The sequence below is a fragment of the Vulpes lagopus genome, chromosome 19 (genome assembly GCF_018345385.1).
Source record: "Vulpes lagopus strain Blue_001 chromosome 19, ASM1834538v1, whole genome shotgun sequence".
Classification (NCBI taxonomy): Eukaryota; Metazoa; Chordata; class Mammalia; order Carnivora; family Canidae; genus Vulpes; species Vulpes lagopus.
The window spans coordinates 32287883-32306259 of NC_054842.1; the positions used below are offsets into that span (position 1 = coordinate 32287883).

Below are 18377 nucleotides of genomic sequence, written 5' to 3' on the forward strand. Positions count from 1 at the left end.
TGGCTAGTGTGTATAATAAGATCTCAAGCAGTAGGGCACATACCAACTCTCAGTAGTCTTTTGAAGATGTGATAATGTCTTTGAAAACATTTTATAAGCTCTAAGGGCTATTTATTAAAGCATATGTCAACATCCCCTCAAAAATGAAATACTTACATATAAATCTAACAAGATATGGATGAGATCTTTATGAGGACAATGGCAAAACTCTGATGAACAAAATTAAAGAACTAAGTTGAGAGACATTCCATGTTCATGGATGGGAAGATTCAATATTGTCAAGGTGGCAGTTCTTCCCAACTTGAGCTATAGATTTAATGCAATCCTAATGAAAATCCTGACAGCTTATTTTATGGGCATAGAAAAAATGATTCTAAAGTCTATATGGAGAGATAAGAGACCTCAAATAGCCAAAATAATATTGAAGAGCAAAGTTGGAGAACTTTAAGACTTACTATAAAGTTGCAATAATCAAGAGAGTGCAGTATTGGCAAAAGAATACAAACATAGATCAATGGAACAGAATAGAGAACCCAGAAAAAAGGCCCCCACAAATATAGTCAACTGATCTTTTACAAAGGAGCAAAGGCAATAAAGGGGAACAAAGATAATCTCTAGTATGAACAAATCATACTAGAACAACTGGACACCCATCCGCACGCGAAAATTGAAGGATCATGGAGCTGCTATCAAGACACAGACCTTACAGTCTTCATAAAAGGCATATATCTTAATTTTTTATCTAATAATTTAAAAATAATAATAGATAATATTAATGAGTGATTATTATGGGTCAGGTGTAATGATAAACACTTTACAATAGCATCATTAGCTCTTCATACTACCTTGAGAAACAGTTATGTTGTATCCATGTGACCAGTGAGAAATCTGGGGCTCAGAGAGGTTGTGTGGGTTGCCCAGGGTCACACTGTTATTATCTATCTGGATTAGAACACATGTCTTCTGACTTCAACTCCAATGCTCCCTTAACTGCACCATAGCTGGCTAGGTAAGGGTCCTCCAAAGGAGGCAGGTATATATATTTTTTGGCTGATTAGTAAAGCTTTGCATCATTTTTTAAATTAATTTATTAATTAATTTTTTGTTTTTTGAAAAATTTATTTTAAATCCAATTAATTAACATAGAGTGTAATACTAGTTTCAGAGGTAGAATTCAAGAAGTGTTGGTTATAACACCCCGTGCTCATGACATCATGTGCCCTCCTTCATGCCCATCCCCCAGTGACACTATTTCCCCAACCCCCTCCCCTCCTGTGACCCTCTGTTTCATATGATTAAGAGTCTCTTTTTCCTCCCTCTGTTTTCATCTTCTTTATTTTTCCTTCCCTTCCCAGATGTCCATCTGTTTTGCTTCTTTAATTCCACAAAGGAGTGAAAGTATACGGTAATTTTCTTTCCTGACTTATTTCTTTTTTTTAAATAAATTTATTTTTTATTGGTGTTCAATTTGCCAACGTACAGAATAACACCCAGTGCTCATCCCGTCAAGTGCCCACCTCAGTGCCCGCCACCCAGTCACTCCCACCCACCGCCCACTTCCCCTTCTACCACCCCTAGATCGTTTCCCAGAGTTAGGAGTCTTTGCATCATTTTTTAAAAGGAAGGGCAGGTGGGCCTAAGGAATGTGGTGAAGCATGAAGAAAACACAGCCCATGTCTCTGGCCATTCCTAGATTTAGCACTGAATTTTGGCTGCTATGGAGTGAAGTTCCACATAATTTTGCTGAAGTGTGAACCTAAGATGTAAAGCACAAAAGGGCCTTCCAGGAGGTACACAATTTGCCGTTTGCCATCTATCATCATTCCATACATTATATACATCAGAGCAGCTCTTATGATGTAGAGAAAGGGTGACCCCTTCCTTCCTGAGAAAGCCAGCCAGTAATACTGCTGATGGAAATCAGGAGGAGGTTAAGGAGAATTGACATCTTACAAGAAAGAGAGTACACTTGATTGTATTACTCAATTTGAAAATTAATAGAAATCTTAGAACATGCCCACATTTAGATATTACCAATTGAGTGTCCTTGGGAAATGAGGAATAACCATCCATGGGCCTGGTTACTTCGTATGTGCTCTCGCCTCCCACACGCCACAACTTGGCCTTCCCTGTCTGGGCCCCAGACACACTGCTCCCCTTAAATTCAGGGTCTCCTGGTACAGAGTTAGAGACCAGTACGTTGCAGATGTGCTTCCTCCCCTGAGAAACTGCAGGCTGGTATCCTGGCTAAGGAGTTGTTCCCACACTGATTCAGTCACCGGCCCATTCACCCAAATGCAGATGGGCTGCTGGGGCTCTCACCAGCTCCTGGATGCATTCCTACCCTCAGAGAGCCCACGGTGCCCTGAGCTGTGTATCCCATCTTCCTTTTTGCAAGCCCTCACCCCTCCTATTGTAAATACAAGATGTGGGGCCTTCTGTGGCTGCATCTAGAGACTTCCATGTGTCAGGCACAGAGGTGTTAGTATTCCAAATAAATGCATGGGGTGGGGGCCTTGCCAAGCCTCCCAGAGCTCTGACTAGAGAGGCGCTGGCCCTCATCCCTGGCTTTCCTGGGTCTAGGACGTAGGGCTCTGGCCTTGCTTGCACAGGGGCCCCATGCTCCCCTGGCATCCCATGCAGGCAAACGTGCAGGGAAGGGGATTTGTTCCCTGTGCCTGTCACTCTGCACTGCGTGGAGGGAAATGGGGCTTTTGTGAGCTCTTAAGCGAATCCGCTGGCCCATTGTCTGGGTCTGCTCTCCACAGAACTCCACCAGCGCCCATGAGGACCGGGCGGGGCTGGGAAAGGCCGGATGTATGCCCGGCTAGGGCTGAAAACACTATTCATCCCAGAAACACCCTATTAAGCAGCAACAATGGCACAAAGAGGGAAGAGAGAGGAGCCTGGAACGAGGAGGCAGAGGCAGCAGAGGCAGTGGGCAGAGGGAGAAGGAAGGAGAGGTGAGGGTGGGGGAGGGAGCGAAGAGGCCCAGGGGGAGGGGGGATCACAGGGAGGAAAGGCACCCACACCCTGAAGAGAGGCTGCTCGTCATGTCCTTGGGGCCCCGGGGAAGGATTTAGAGCTCTAAGGAGCCACTCCTGCAGAGACACCCACCCCTGGCATGCTCAGTGGGGTTCATAGGGAATTGATAGGGAGATGAGAGGTAGGCTGTGCCCACCGGGGAGGTGAGTCCCCTTCCCTCCTAAAGCATTTGAGGTCCATGGTGGGCCCTGTCCCATTACGACAGTGCAAATGAGGTAATAGGCTGAAAGAAAGGCCGAGGGGACCCCGAGTGTGGGGGAGAGAGAAAACTCAGAAGGGTGTGTCCCCTCATAATCCAAAGGGCTGCCAGGGATAAAGAGAAGCAGGTGGTTCTGTGGGGGGTCCTTTTGGGGGCACAACAAGGGCCAAGGAAAGGAAATCCCAAGGAGTCAGCCTTCGGAGAGCTGGAACAACCTGAACAGCCAGCCTGGAAAGGTAGTGAATGGCTCATCCTCAGTGGTATGTAAGCAGACACCAAATGATCCACTGATGAGTGCACTGTATCAGGGGCTCAAGCTTAGGATGGTGGAGTTTACCAAACTTCTGGAACTTTTTAAAAAAATATTTTATTATTTCTTCATGAAAGACACACAGAGAGAGGCAGAGACATAGGCAGAGGGAGAATCAGGTTCCCTGCGGGGAGACCGGCGCAGGACTCCATCCTAGGACCCTGGGATCACGCTCTGAGCTGAAGGCAGACACTCAACCGCTGAGCCACCCAGGGCTTCCTCTGGAGTTTTTCAGACCTTGAGAGGTTCTGAATTGAGAACGATGCCGAGATTTGGGCCCCAATCCCCAGAGTATTTGGATAAGAAGTGATAGAGTGTCTAGACATCTGGACAAGTTATCATGTCCAAGCCAGAGGACATGGAACAGAGCTCCAGGTCCTGAAGCCACTGGACTTGAACTTTCCTCAGGTCGGAAGGAAGAGAACTGCAGGTGTCATTTTTCCTGAAGCCTGTTCTTTTGATCAGAAAGCCAAGATAGAGAGTTGAGAGGTACCAGCCTCTCAAGGAGACCCCTGCCTCCAACCTGGCAGAGAAATACAAGGCCGAGTAGATGAGGGACTCTCCCCGTGAGCTTCCTCATTGAGAGGAGGGGGTGACTTCCAGGTGCCGCCCACTGCCAACTGTTAACTTAGAAGCTGCACTTCAGCATCCGCGCAAGGAAGAGCCTTGGTCCAGAAAGGCCCAGAGAACCACCTCATCCGTTGTCCACCAGGGGCACTGGGCAGAGGGATAGCCAGGCTTGGACTGCATGCTGAGGGCAGAGCCAAGCCTGGACCCAGCCCAGGTCTCCTCTGTAGTTGAGAGTGCTGTCCGAAGCCCAGGGCCTCCAGGTTATGCCATCAGATTTACCCGGTTCCTAAAGCTACAACGCCAGAGCCCTGGTAGCTGCAGGAGTGTGACAGCTCCTGCCTTGGGAGGTTTCAGGCTCCAGACTTGCCCCTGCTCTCCCTTCCTGCTGCGGAGGACAGATCAGGTGCTCACAGCCAGAGCAGGAGCTGGACTCTGTGGCCGCCAGACCCGCCGCCTACAGTTGTGCAAACCCAGCAGCCTCCCTTGCAGGCCAACAAGGGGAGTTTTGCCTGGAGCTTCAAATCCCTCTGGAGATATTTCTGCACAAAGACATGCACTGCAAGAGTTTTACAAGGCTCAGGGAGGACATTTGTGGCATTGAGACTATTTGGGATCTCAGGAGATTCTGGAAGCCAGGAGCCAGTCAATGTTATTGATTGGGAAACACAAATAGAAATCTTCCCAGGGCCTTTCCAGACACCTTGGCAGTGAGAGAGAGGCCTTGGGGGCACGAGTGAGAGGCAGGGCTGGACAGGCTTTCCCTGACAAGGAGAAATGGAGCGGCAAGAGGTCCATTCTTGAGGGCAGGAGGCATTTGTGGAGTTCAAGGGGCCATGCCGGAGGGGCCTTGGGCATCACCCCATCGACCTCCCCATGGCCGCACAGCTCAGGGAGGCCTGAACCGTGATCTCACAACTAAGAATGAGCCATTCCCTGGCAGGCTCCTCTTGGGGTCTGCTCTTGGTGGTCCATTGCTTCCATCACTTCTTGCCTCCCTTTGACACTCTGTGTAGTTAACAGTGGTCACATGGTGCAGCAGGACAGGGTTAGACCTGTGGAGAGAGGACACACTGCAAGCAGTTCCGGATCAGTCCTCCAGGACAGGGTGAAATGATAAAAGCAGACAGTGAAGCCTGCACTGAGTGGTGGCTCTGGATGGAGGTGAGGGTGGGACAGACATGGTGGCTTGAGTCATCAGGAAGGTCTTCTGGAGGAAGAGTGAGTGGGCCCCCGCCTTGCTGCCTACAGCCCTGGAACCTAGGGCTGTTTGCACAGCTGGGCCCACCGGTCAGCTCTCCACTGGCTGTGCGTTGCCACTGCCAGGCATCCTGCAGGGAGCCCGTGCGGGTGAGCCATGTCACTTGGTGTTGCTCTCACAGAGCCTACGGGGCACTGTACCAGGGAACCACGGAGAAGGTGACACAGAACACAAGCCATAAAAGGCCAAGGTGCCAGTGGGGGTGGACTGCATCTTCGGGTACAGGAGGAGAGTGAAGCCTGGGTGGTCAGGCAGGCTTCCCAGAAGGGACGAGAGAGGCTGTGGCTGGAGGAGTTTGGTGGGTGGACAGTTAGGGTGGGATGAGGACAGATTCGGTTTGGGGTGCCTGGGTGGTGATTCTGGGGGCTGTAGTAGGCCAGGCTGGCTCTCTGGAGAGGGAGGGGGAGGCCTCTGAGTGAGGGTAGGGTGGGCAATGAGGAGTCTTGAGGCTGTGTGCAGGGAGAGCAGTGGGGCACAGCAGACCCAGCACTGTAGTCTGACCCACAGACCCAGCATAGACACCTGGAAGAGGGTGTCAACAGAGAGGGTGAGCACCTGGTGGCAGGTGAGCTTTGGAGCAGCCCTAGGGGGCTCTGGTGGTCCCTGGGGACTTAGCAGCCCTAGTCTGGTTCAGGATGTGTCCGGAAGAACATGAGAGCCTGCCTGGGCAGCCCCTACCCCTTCCTTTTCTGACTGGTGGCCCCTCACCTGGCACATCCTCTGAGCCCCTGCCACAGCCATCCCCCTAGGGGTACCTGGATTTCTCTGAGTGCTACCAGTATATGCAGGGACCCTAGGGCCAGTCCTCATGCCAGTGACTTCAGAGCGTTACTGTGCCATAGATCAATCCTGAGGATGATCTGAGGATGAGCTGAGGATGAGGGCACAGGAAGGCCTGGAAGGGAAGGCAGACGGCAGCGCGTTTCTTCTGATGAACGAGCTCAGGCCACCATCCATCGCTGGCCTTCATTAGAGCTGCAGAGAGTCATTTTGCATGGGTGTGTGGGCTCTCCTCCCTGCTCTTCTCCAGGGTGACTGATGCCCTGGGGGCCACACCACCCAAAAGTGAGAGGCCCTCTTTTCTTGTGCACGAGAAAAGCAGGAAGCAGCAGGCTTATTATGCATGGTTTCTTCCTTCCTTCCTTCCTTCCTTCCTTCCTTTCTTTCTTTCTTTCTTTCTTTCTTTCTTTCTTTCTTTCTTTCTTTCTTTCTTTCTTTCTTTCTTTCTTTCTTTCTTTCTTTCTTTCTTCTTTCTTTCTTTCTTTTTTTCTTTCTTTCTTCTTTTTTTTTTTTAAGATTTTATTTATTTATTCATGGGAAACACAGAGAGAGAGGCAGAGACATAGGCAGAGGGAGAAGTAGGCTTCCCACTTCGGGAAGCCCGACCCTGGGATCATGACCTGAGCTGAAGGCAGACGCTCAACCACTGAGCCACCCAGGTGCCCCTGCATGGCTATTTCTTATGCACCACTGGTGCCCACTCACTGGCGTGTCAGAGTGGCTGGGGTGATCACATTTCATCTCCATCAGAACTCGTGGTGCTGGAGGGCTGGAAATGCCGGGCTCCTCAATTTTAATCATTCTTTGACTTTCCTCACACAAATGCAAATAGGTGAGCACTGAGCATCATTGCACTCCCAGCCAGGCCTGCATGGTCGGTGGTGGGTGTTGATTTAAATGATGTCCTTGGACCACTGCATCCCTGTGTGATTCCCTTTTCTCTCTCTGTGCCGTGTGTGTGTGTGTGTGTGTGTGTGTGTGTGTGTGTGTGTGTCATTGCTGCTGGGTGGGGCAAAAGGGCAGGTTCATGTTGCTGTCAGGGAGGAGTCTGGGTCAGGAGGAGGTGAGGGCCTGAGAAGCAGCTCAGCTTCAGGTCTGGTTTTAATGGCCCCAGGGATGCCTGATGGCCAGGGAGTGGACAGGGCAGCCAGCAGTCAGGCCTGGGCCAGAGGCAGCCTTGGAAGTCTGCTTTGCCTTTGCATGCTCACGTGATCTGGTCAGTGTGGCTTGTGCCTACAGGTGTTTGATGCCCAAGAGATCTGGAGATCCCTGGCCGAGGGTGGAGACCCCCAGTTTTCTTCTTGGTTCTCTGGCTGTGGCATATCTTCAGGATCTGAGAGGGTGTTGGACCATCTTAAAGGATGAGGAAATACAGAGATCAGAATGGAGAAGGGAACTGAGATGGAAGGAAAAGAAGACAGAAGAAGAAATTTGGCAAAGGAAAGACTGTGAATGTTTGGGATTTTTGTACCCCAAATGGAAGGCTTTCACTCTCCCCTTACCCTGTTCCTGTTTTGTCTCACCTGTGCAGGCTTCTCCTTCATTTAGAATGGCTGTCAGTCCTGGCAGCCCAAGTCCCGCATCTGCCATTGAGCCATGCGGAGAAAAGAAGTTGTGCCCTGGTGGGGAGGCCAAGGTGGAGAACACACAGAATGAGTAGAAGCTGTGCAGGGGCACGGGGAGGGGGATGCTGTGGGAGTACGTGGGTCACAGGACAGACACTGTTGTCATCCTGTCTTTGTTCTGAAGAACTACCCCCGACCCTGCCCCCCTTGGGAAAACAAGGGCAGTGGAGCTGCTTGCCACCCCCTTCCCAAGGGCTGTGGATACAGGGAGAGACTCTTGTCTTAAGTTCTTGGTGGCCTCCCCAGAGGGAATCTGAGATAGTAGATGGGAGAGGAACCCATTGCCTTGCACTGTCATGGGAGGGGAGCAGGGTGCAAAGGAGGGCAATACTGGGAGCACTGGGCTTGGGGTGTGGCTCGTTCATCCATCCCTTCCATGCCAGCCTCACATGCTCAGCATGAGCTCCAGGGCACTGAGAGGAACCCCGTACCCAGAAAGCCCAGCGCTGCTTTCTGGGCTTCACCTTGTTTCTGGGGGTGAGGCGTGGGAGCCACTCGGCAATCCGGGCTCCTTCTTGTTGGCCTTCCCTATTGCTTCAAACCCAGCAGGGCCACACGGGATCCAGCTGGTCCTCCGGAGGAGCCCACAGGACAGGCATTTAGTGAGCTCTAGCGGAGGCTGTGGCCCTCCCCAGGTCCCTTCAGGCACAGCGTCTGTGGGGGAAGGAGGCCGCAGCAGGCCGCCTGTCTGTGGTTGGGCAGGGGGTGGCTGAGGAGACGCTGATGTGGTTGGAGGTTTAAATGTGGCTTCTCCATCAGCTGAGGCTGCCAGGGCCTGGTGGGGCCAAACGCATCCTTCAGAGGGGCCTTAGGGTGGGAGACTGGTCGCCGGCCCCGCCCCATTGGGCGCAGCTGAGGACCTCGGGCTGGTGAGAGACTGCGCTGTGGTGAGAGACACCAGGTGAGGGACACCCAACATGGAACCTAACAACAGCCTCTGTGTGGGGACCTCTATGACAGCTTGCCAGAGGCTGCGAGAAGCCCTTGGCGAACAGTATCTCATTGGCTCCCCGTGAATGTCTTGGACGAGATGTGGGCGCTGTTACCTTCATGCGGGGGACGGCTGAGCATGAGCTGTGAGGGGTCCCAGTGACTTGCTGAAGGTCGGACAACCGGCTGGTGGTGGAGCTATAACCCCCACCCCTGGGTGCGTCCGATCCAAGTCCAGTGTGACCAGGACTCGGCCACTCTGCAGGCACCCCCCTCCTGCGTGCCATGCCGGAGGATGTGGCGGGAGAGGGACAGGAGACGTGGCACTCCCCCCAATGGGCTACTGACACAGGTCCTGAGGGCCATGGGGGGCCTGGCAGGAGCACGTGGCAGCCCAGAGATGCGGCTGAGGGAGATGAGTGAGCACAGCAGCGAGGTGGCAGGTGCCTAGACAGCCGCAGTGGTGGGGCACCTTCCATCCCTGAAGGGCAAGGGGAGGGACCCCGTAGGCAGAGGGGGGCACCAGCCTCTGTCCACTCAGGACGGAGGAGCCAGGGATGTGCCCGGCGTCTCAGTCCCCCGCCCTCCAGGCTCCCGTGCTGAGGGCCCAGCTGGTGCGGTCTCTAAGGGGCTGCCCTCTGGGATGGAACAGGGAGGAGAGGGATCCCCACGGGATCTGGACGAGCAAATGAACACTGTTCCTTGCCTCCTAGGAAGGTTGTCTTTGAGGGAGTCACCAGCCTTGTCTGCGTCTATATTTGCCAAACTCTCAGCATGTGGCCTTGGGTGTTTGTTGGAGGAAACCTTCTAGCTTTATTCCCGGCATCTTACCCTCCTGTTGTGGATTGAATCATGCACCCCTAAACACACCCAAGAAAAGGTGTATTGAAGTCCTAACCCCCAGCACCTCACAATGCGACCTTATTTGGAAATAGGGTCATAATGGATGCAGGTAGTTAACGTGAAGTCCTGCGGAAGTGGGATGGGCCTCTAATCTAACTTGACCGGGGTCCTTGCAGAACAGCCATGTGAAGACAGAAACACGCAGGGACAAAGCAGAGATTGCAGTTGGGCAGCCGCAGGCCCAGCGGCACCAAAGTTTGCCAGCAAACCACCAGAAGCTGGGAAAGATTCTCCCCGACAGGTTACAGAGGGAACGTGGCTCTGCTCACACCCTGATTTTAGACTTTTAGCTTCCAGAACTGAGGGAATACATGTGTGTTATTTCAAGCACCCCCCCCCCTCCCCGGTGGTGGTACTTTGTGGCAGCCTTGGGAAACTAATACATCTCCCAAGAGAGTTGCCCTTTGGTGTCTTGCAATGTTTCTTCGAGAACACTCTAAAGACCTAAAAGCCAAAAGTTACCATCTGATGCCAGAGAGGAATGGGATCCTCTCCAGCCATATACCATGTCTGGGGCCAGGCTGGGCAGAGAGGGCAGCCCTTCAGGGGCTTATCTCCAGCCTGTTCCAGCTCCCCAGCTGCACTGCCCATGCCCCGTCCCCATGCTCTGGTCTGTTGCCCTGTGACCCTTGGTAGAGCCCTCGGAGGGAGGGCAATCAGGGGGCTGGGCCTGGTACATGTTCTCAGGCTGTGCCCCGTGTAGATCAAGTGCAGATGGAGAGCTACCCCAACTCCCTGAGGCGTGCTGCTGTGTTGTGACCCATCTACGTATGCTGTGGCTTCCTTCTGTTTATGGTAATTAATTGCACCTTGGAAAAGAAAAGAAACAGAAAGAGGAGGGGGGGGGCGGTTACTGCACTGATCTGCACATTCCTTAAAAGAGCAAATTTCACAGTTTGTATTTATCATTTAAATGCCTGTTCTGACTCAGTCAGTCCATCAGTCAGCAGATGGGTTGGACTGGCTCATCTGTTTACTCGGGCTTGTTTCTCTTCCTTACCGGCCACCATGACACATCCATCAGCGGAGACTTCTCTAATAATAGCTTCTCTTACCTAGCATTTTACACTTGGCAAAGACAGTCAATGAGTGTTAGTCCAATGTTGTTGTTAGAATACGCAGAGAGCAGCTCTCTGGGCATGGTCTGGCTGGCTCCTGGGTGCAGGCGGGGCTGCCTCTACCTGTGAGGATCAGGCTTTGATGCTCAGACGTGACTTGCTTGGCATGTCAGTTGTGGTGCTGGGACTAGAATCCAGGACTCCAGAGTTGGTTGAGTGTTTTGCTCAGTGTGGCCGTGTTGCTTTTGAACCATTTACATTGGCACCAGGTGGCTGAGATGGGAGCTTCCGTGGAGACATCAGTGAGGAGGTGATTGCTGTAATCCCTGTGCATGGTGGGGTGGGGGGGGGGGTGAAGCCCTGGACTCAGATAGGTGGCTGAGAATGCAATGGAATGCACAGCTGCGGAAGGTGCTGCAGAGAAAGAGTCCCTGGGGCATGGCAAGTGATGTGATGAGACTAAGGGGGAACAGGGAATCACAGCTAGATGCCTCTGAGGCTTCCCTCCTGGACTCCAGGGAAGGGTGGTTTGGAAAGCTTGGGTGGGGGCAGTGTGCACGAGAGGATGTGTGGTGTAGAGAGAAGATTTAGTTGGGCTGGACACACGGGATGGGATGTACAAGGCTTCCTTGGAATACTTTCTTGCTTTAACCATTTGTAGCTGTGCTGGGTCCAGGCTGGTGATGCCAGAACATGGGTTCTTGAGGCTGGTTGGTGTCCTCAAGAGTTCACACTCAACCAGTTCACTCCAAACCCAGAGCTGGCAAAGTCTCTGTCCCCCTTGGTCCAAGGAGGCAGCTTGAGGCCAATTCCAAGGGGGTAGGGATGACATTCCAGGGAGGCTGGCCAGTGCCAGCAGCGGGAAGTGTGGGCGTGGTGTGAAGTTGGGGGTTGGAAGCTGTTGGTTCTGGGACTCTGTCTCAGGGACTGAGCATCCAGAGCAGGGCCACATGGGCACGTGGAGGCAGGACACAGTTGTGAGGAAGGTCAGGGAAAAGAGCCACATAAGAACTCTGCAGGGAGGCTGGGCTGAGTCCTTGGCAGGCTGCTGTGATGGATGGAGCAGGGCCAGGGGTGCGGGCACCATAGTAGCCAGGGTGGTGGCCAGAGCGCATGGGCTCCAGGTGGTGCTTGGGCTGCCCTGCTGAGCCCAGGTCTGGAGGGCAGCACGGGCATCCCCTCACTGTGGTCAGGGGTCCCCAGCACATTCTGGTCCTCAGCACACTCTGGATGTGGCCGTGGGGGAGACTGTTTAACGGCTATCTTACCTGCCAGTTCAAACTCGGTCGTAGGGCAGGGATGTGTGTGTGTGTGTGTGTGTGTGTAGATGTGTGTGTAGGGGGTGGTGACCCCTGTGCTTTCATCAGCCAGGAGTTGGGGAAGGAAGGAGGCAGTGCCAGCTGTCTGCCAGGCTCCAGTACCCTTGTCGTTTTATTCAGTGCTCACAACTGTCCCAGGGATTCCTCTCTCCTGCCGTACACTGAGGCTGTACATGCAGATTTATCCGCATGGTTATTTGATTAAGTTCTGTTTCCCCACTTGCCTGCAAGCTCCCTGAGGGGTGAGATGTCCGTCTATACCCTCTGCTCCTTCTCTGATGCCTGCACAGAACTCACTCCGCCCCTGGCAGTTGCTCAGACAGCTCTTTGCTGAACGGATACCGGAGCCACTTTATACCATCGCGTTTCAGACCTCTCCCAGCCATCCCAAGCCCTCGCAAAGGCTCTGGGAGGGAGTTGGGGCTTCAGTGAGCTGCCCCTCAGCTCCTTGTGTGTACCTAACAACAGCTTGGCTCATGGTGTGGGTTCCAGACTTCAGGAGTTCCTGGGCCCGGAGGGAGTACAGGGCAATGATGCATGGCTGTGCTGGCTCTTCAGGGCTTGGAGGGCCCACAGCCTCACCTCTTCAAATACACAGGAGGCACTGCTCCGAGAAGGCCTGGAAGCCCCGATTCCATCTGTGCCTGTTGTTGCATATTGTTACCACCACGGAAGGACGTTGTAAATATTTTCAGCTGAATGTCTGATTAATGTCTCTCCAAAAAGAATGGCAGAGCTGTAAGGAGAGGGTTTATTTATCTCTCTTTCACCATGATGGGTATCTAATTCATCCCAAATGTCAATACATCCCGAGGTGCCAATCCAGACAGAGACAGTTGCCGCCTGCAGAGCCAGGCAGCAGCTGCCTCTTCCTCCACACAGAGGGCTCCGACCTGGCCCCTGACCCGGACCTGCAGGCACAGGCCTCCAGAGTTGGAGGGGATACCCTGAGGGTTTCCCTGTATCAAAACCACTGCAAGGAAATTTTTTCCTGGGAAAATGGGGTCTCTCTGCCAGGCTTCTCATGTGCCTGGGTCCTCGGGTTCTTGCTAGCCCAGCCAGCTCTTTCCAGAGGCCTCCTTCTGTCTCCCCGCATGGCCTCCCTCCCCTCCTGCTCAGTCTTCTCACCCTCTCAGATGTTTGGGGTGGCTCCCACTTCCTTCCCATCAACCTGTTTCTGCTGCCGCCCTTGTTGCCTCTGGGTAGTCACTCTGTTCTCTGTCCCAAGAGCCAGGTGGAGCTCTCCATCCTTCACTCTTCCCCACTACTCACCAGCACCCGGAGACCAGTGTCCCATCGCCCTCTACCTCCACACAGTGTGGAGATGGGCCCACTCATTCCCCACATGCACAAGAACCCCATCCATTCCCTTGAATTTCTGTCTCCTCATGCGCTCAGCCAAAATAGGAAGGTGAGTGTGACTTTGCTTCTTGTCCTTCCCTGGACTAGACCCGAGTCTTTCTAGGGCACCCACCTCTCTGATAGGCTGCTGTACCCTCAACGTGTCACTCCTTGGTCTTTCCAACGTGCAAGGAAGAATGTAGATGAGCTATTATTAGATATTTAATATTGTTGAGTCTTATAGATCTCTTATAGGTGTCTTACAGATAGCACCGTTTGGGTTTTTGCAATAGCTAAGGAAGCTGAAGCTTGGCGTGATTAAGTGATAATAATAATAATAATAATAATGATAATAATAATAATAATAATGGCATATTTGCAGTGCTTTATCCCCACCCCCTACCCCCAGTCCTGTATATTAGCTGGCTCTAGCCCCATTCCGTGGATAAGGAAGGAGGGAGAGAGGGATGGGGATGGGAAGGAGAAAGAGGGAGGGAGAGAGAGAGAGAGAAGAAGGAGAGAATGAGTGATGGAAGTGGGATCCGGACCCAGTCTGCCCACAGCTGCACCCACTTTCCCCCTGTGTATGTGCCCTTCCCAGCATCCCTCCCTCCTGTGGGCAGGCTCCCAGCGGGCAGAGGCCAGGCGGTGGGTGGAGCTCCCAGAGTTGCATCCCCTGTAGGCATCAGATCTGACAGCAACACATGCACCTCCAGCTGGTTGGCCCCCACGCCACTGTTTGAGAGCAGAAGTGATGGTAAATATTTAATTGTGCTTCCACCATAACTTTCTGCCAGAGCTCTCAATATGCTTTATAAATGCAAATGAGTGCTCTTTTCCTCTCCAGGGAGATGTAAACCTCCTCAAATCACTTTTATTCAGCCCCCACCAGAATGTAATGCCATAATCAGGAGCTCTCTGTGCCAGAAAAGAAACTGCCCTTAATCATATCGAGTGGATGGTTTATGGTTCTGTGGTCTTCTGTCTCCACAGTGGGCAGGATGCAGAGAAATGGATTCCTCTTGCTGCAACTTCTGTCCAGTAGGGTGGATGAAAACATTATTTAGAAACAGTTTCAATTATAGCCCTGGAGCAGGTGACTATGAATATAATGAAGTCTTAGATTATATTAATGGGGTTAACAGGACAAACTAGTGCTTGGAAGGTTTAGAAATGAAGGCTAATTCTTATTTTTGATTCTGAACTCTATTTCGCTTGCTGCCACTTCCTCTGCCTCTTTACCACTACTTCCGCTTGGTCCTGAGGTTAAGGCAGGGGTGATGCGTTATTCTGGGGGCTTTTGTGGCTCCTTGGCTTTATGAGCAAAGCTCCCACCCTGACCCCAATGGCCACAGTAGAGCCCCCAGAAGCCCACATGTGCCTGGTGGGTGGCACACTGGGGTTTGGAGCTACGGCGTCAGGGTGGGAGGCTGTGTGACCTTGCCGAAGGCACTGCTCCTCTCTGTGCCCTGGTCCCCAACTCTGTCAAAAGCGTTCACTGGCTCCTGCTTCAGACCCACCTGGCGGAGGCATTTTAATCATGAAGATGAATTTCTGCAGAGCCTCATGGAGTGTCTTTTGAGAAGCATGTTATGTAAATTCAGTGTGTCATTATGATCATTATTAGTGCTGTGGAGTGGAGATGAGGGGGAGAGGGAGGGTTGCTCCAGGAAGGGCCCGGCCTCCCCAGCTGTCAGAAGAATCAGAGGAGAAAACAAACCCAAGAAGTCTGTTCCAGTGCTTACCTTCCTTCTGATGTGCGCCGGGTAGGGCTCTCAATCCAAACCCAAACTCAATCGGGCAAGAAAATACAGCTTGTTATATTTACTTTACTTCTCTCTATTTGCTTTTTAGACCCCCATTCCCTCAGGGTGGCAGAAATGTGACCAAGGTTAAGGACAGGTTGTATAGTGCCAAATTGTGGAGGAAGCTGCCTCACTGGTCCTGTCAGCACCTGTCCACACCGCACTCATTGAGACTCCCCATAGCCCGTCTGACCCTTGCTTATATATAGTCCACGCAGGTCCCCTCTGTGTGGTTCTGAGTCCCTTTCATTAGCCCCAGCAGGACCTAAGGCTTCCTCCGCTCTGTCCAAGCCGTATCAGCCTGGTGGGGTTGCTTGCTGCTGTGGTACCATGCTGGCATGCTGGCCAAGGCCCTGTCACCTCTACAGATTCCCACCATCCATTCTCTCGGATGAGTCACTAGGAGACAAGAGCATGGTGAACCTGTTTTCTCAACACAGCTCCTCATTTATCACTTTGATTTTCATTCCCTCCGCCCTGCCCATAGGGTGGCTTTCTTCCCAAACCTTTGGTTTATGCCAGGAGTCATTCTGTTTCCTAAGGGTCCCACAATTTTATAACTGTGCATTCTGCATTCATATCTCCCATCTCCTGCCTAAAGCACTGAACACAGAATAGGGGTGCTCAGGAGAAAAAGGAAATGGAGGAAGGAAAAGCCAACACAACTTATGTCTATTTCTCCCTCCTCTGTTTGCTGAGCACTTATATAGCAGAGCCAGTACCTTTGATGCATGTCCTGAGAAATCCAGGTGGAGAAGACACCTCCACCAGCCTAAACAACACCATTGTGTGAATTTAAAAAGGTGCCCCTCTGGAACAACTGGATATCCACATGATAAAAACAATTGTACATTTGATTCATATCCCCTACCTTACACAAAAATTAACTCAGAATAGATCACAGACCTAGGTAGGAGAAAAACCTTTGTGACCATGGGTTAGGCAAAGATTTCTCAGTATGATACCAGACCATAAAAGAAAAAAAATTGATAAATTGGACTTCATCAAAAATGAAGAAATGGAAAAAATTATTTGCAAAGTATGTATCCAAAATATATAAAGAACTCTCCAAACTCAATAATAAGAAATGTGGAAATTGTAAAATCTTGAACACACTGCACCAGATGAAAAAACTACAATGAGATACTACCACGGACTGGTGAAGATGGCCCAAATTAGAAATGACCGACCATACCAAGTTAGTGAGGATGTGAAGGAACTGGACTGTGCACACACTCTCACATATAGCCCCAAACTGGGAATAACAGGTGAACCAGTAGACAAACTGCAGTGTGTCCATACAGTGGAATGCTACTCAGCAACTAAAAGGGATGAACCGCTGATATATACAACACGATCAATCTTTTTTTTTTTTAAGATTTATTTATTTATCTTAGGGAGCATGCAAGCAAGGAGGAGGGGAGGGGCAGAGGGAGAGAGAGAGAGAGAGAGAAAGAGAGAGAGAGAGAGAGAATCTCCAGCAGACTCCCTGCTGAGTGTGGAGCCTGATGCAGGGCTCTATCCCATGACCCTAAAATCATGACCTGAGCTGAAGCAAAAAGTCAGACTCTTAACCAGCTGAGCCACCCAGGCTCCCACAACATCTAACCAATCTTAAAAATATATATATATATCCTAGGTGCAAAAAGCCAGATAAAATATAGTATATACTATATTTATATCAAATTCATATAAAATTCTAGAAAATCCCGGTTAATCAATGTATAGTGATAGAAAGCAAATCAATCATTACCTCAGGACATTGATAAGGTGGGACAGGGCCAGGAGGAAAGGAGGATTTATGAAGGGACAAGACACCTCTGGGAATGATGAATATATTTATTATCTTGATTGTGGTGATGGTTTCACATATAAAATATTTGACAGACCTTATCAGATTATATGCCTTAACCATGTGCAGTTTATTGTATGTCATTCCTACCTCAATAAAACTGCTGAAAAAAACCAAAGAGGCTTTTGGTTTTGCTGCTCAGGAGCTCAGGAGCAGCTTTTGGGGAGCAGTTTCCACTGAGAGGTGTGGACTGACAGCGGTCAATAATAGGCTGAAGAGCAAAAAAGAAAAAAAAAAAAAGAGGTGCCTCGTCCTCGGGATGCTTGACTGCTGTCTGCCAGAAAACTGGTCTTGTGAACAGCAAGTGCATGGTCACTATGTGCCTGGTGATTTTGGTGTGTGAACTGTAGCTACTGCCACGGCTCCCAGCAGCTCCCAGCTGAGTCAGGGTGCCTCTTTCCCTGACTGGCCGGGGGATTAGTAGCCAGGAAGTGGGCCACAGGGACCTGAGAGATGGTGCATTGCTGTGAGTCCTGGCTGAGTCTTGGGGAAGGGGGTGGCATGCCCAGGGGCAAAGGGACCTGTGGGGAGGCTGAGTCTTGGGAGAGTGATGGGGGCCAGGGGAGTCAATAAGAAACCACCCAAGGGTGTCAACATGGTAGGGGGCAGTTGTGGGGAGAAGTGGGGACAGACACATGAGGCTGGAGAAGCAACCCAGTGGGGAGGAAGAGGGCAGAAATACATGGCTCAGGAAGGCCAAGGAACAAATTAAATCTGGCTGCTGGGTTGACATAGCTCTGGAAGAGCCTCTGGAAGAGTATGCTGGGAAGAAGCCATGTGTGGGGGAAGAGTATGCTGGGAAGAAGCCATGTGGGGGGTCTGGAGCGATGACTTCATCCACCACAGGCGGCTTTTGGGCTTTCAGGGAGAGAGTAATGGATGTAGCATCAGGATACCTGATGGTCTGAGCCATGGCATCCTGAGGAGCCTCTTCCCCTCTCTGAGCCTTAGGTTTCACAAAGAGGCCCAAGGCTCCTGACACTGACATTTACAGTCCTTAGTAACCTCATAAGCATAAGGACCACTGTCTAGCAATCCTTATGACTCACCAGATTTTCTCTTTTGACCCACAGAAACTTTAATGGACACCAGGACAGCTACTGCAGAGCTGGGCTGGACAGCCAATCCTGCATCAGGGGTGAGTGTCAACCATCCATTCTTCAGTCCTGCTGTGTGGTCCTGGGCCTGTAGGATGGCTGGAGGAGCAGAGCCTGCATAGGGCAGGAAATTTGGAGGGATGGAATATAGGTGTGAATGGCTATGTCCCCTGCCCATCCACAGAGAGGCAGAACCAGGGGTCTCAGAGCTGAGCCTGCTCCCTAGTGTGGTGTTGCAGGCCATCTCCTGACACAGTCCTTCAGGGAGTTGGCCCCTAGGTAACT

At 51.4% G+C, this 18377-nt stretch overlaps 1 protein-coding gene across 1 annotated transcript in view; it reads left to right on the top strand.

The window, feature by feature from the left end:
- The window catches only part of EPHB1 (EPH receptor B1), a 430513-nt gene that overhangs the window by 121648 nt on the left and 290488 nt on the right, over positions 1-18377 (top strand). The window contains exon 2 of the mRNA XM_041733571.1: positions 18069-18133. Within this exon, the coding sequence (XP_041589505.1) occupies positions 18069-18133 (65 nt within the window). The remainder of the gene's footprint in view (positions 1-18068; positions 18134-18377) is intronic.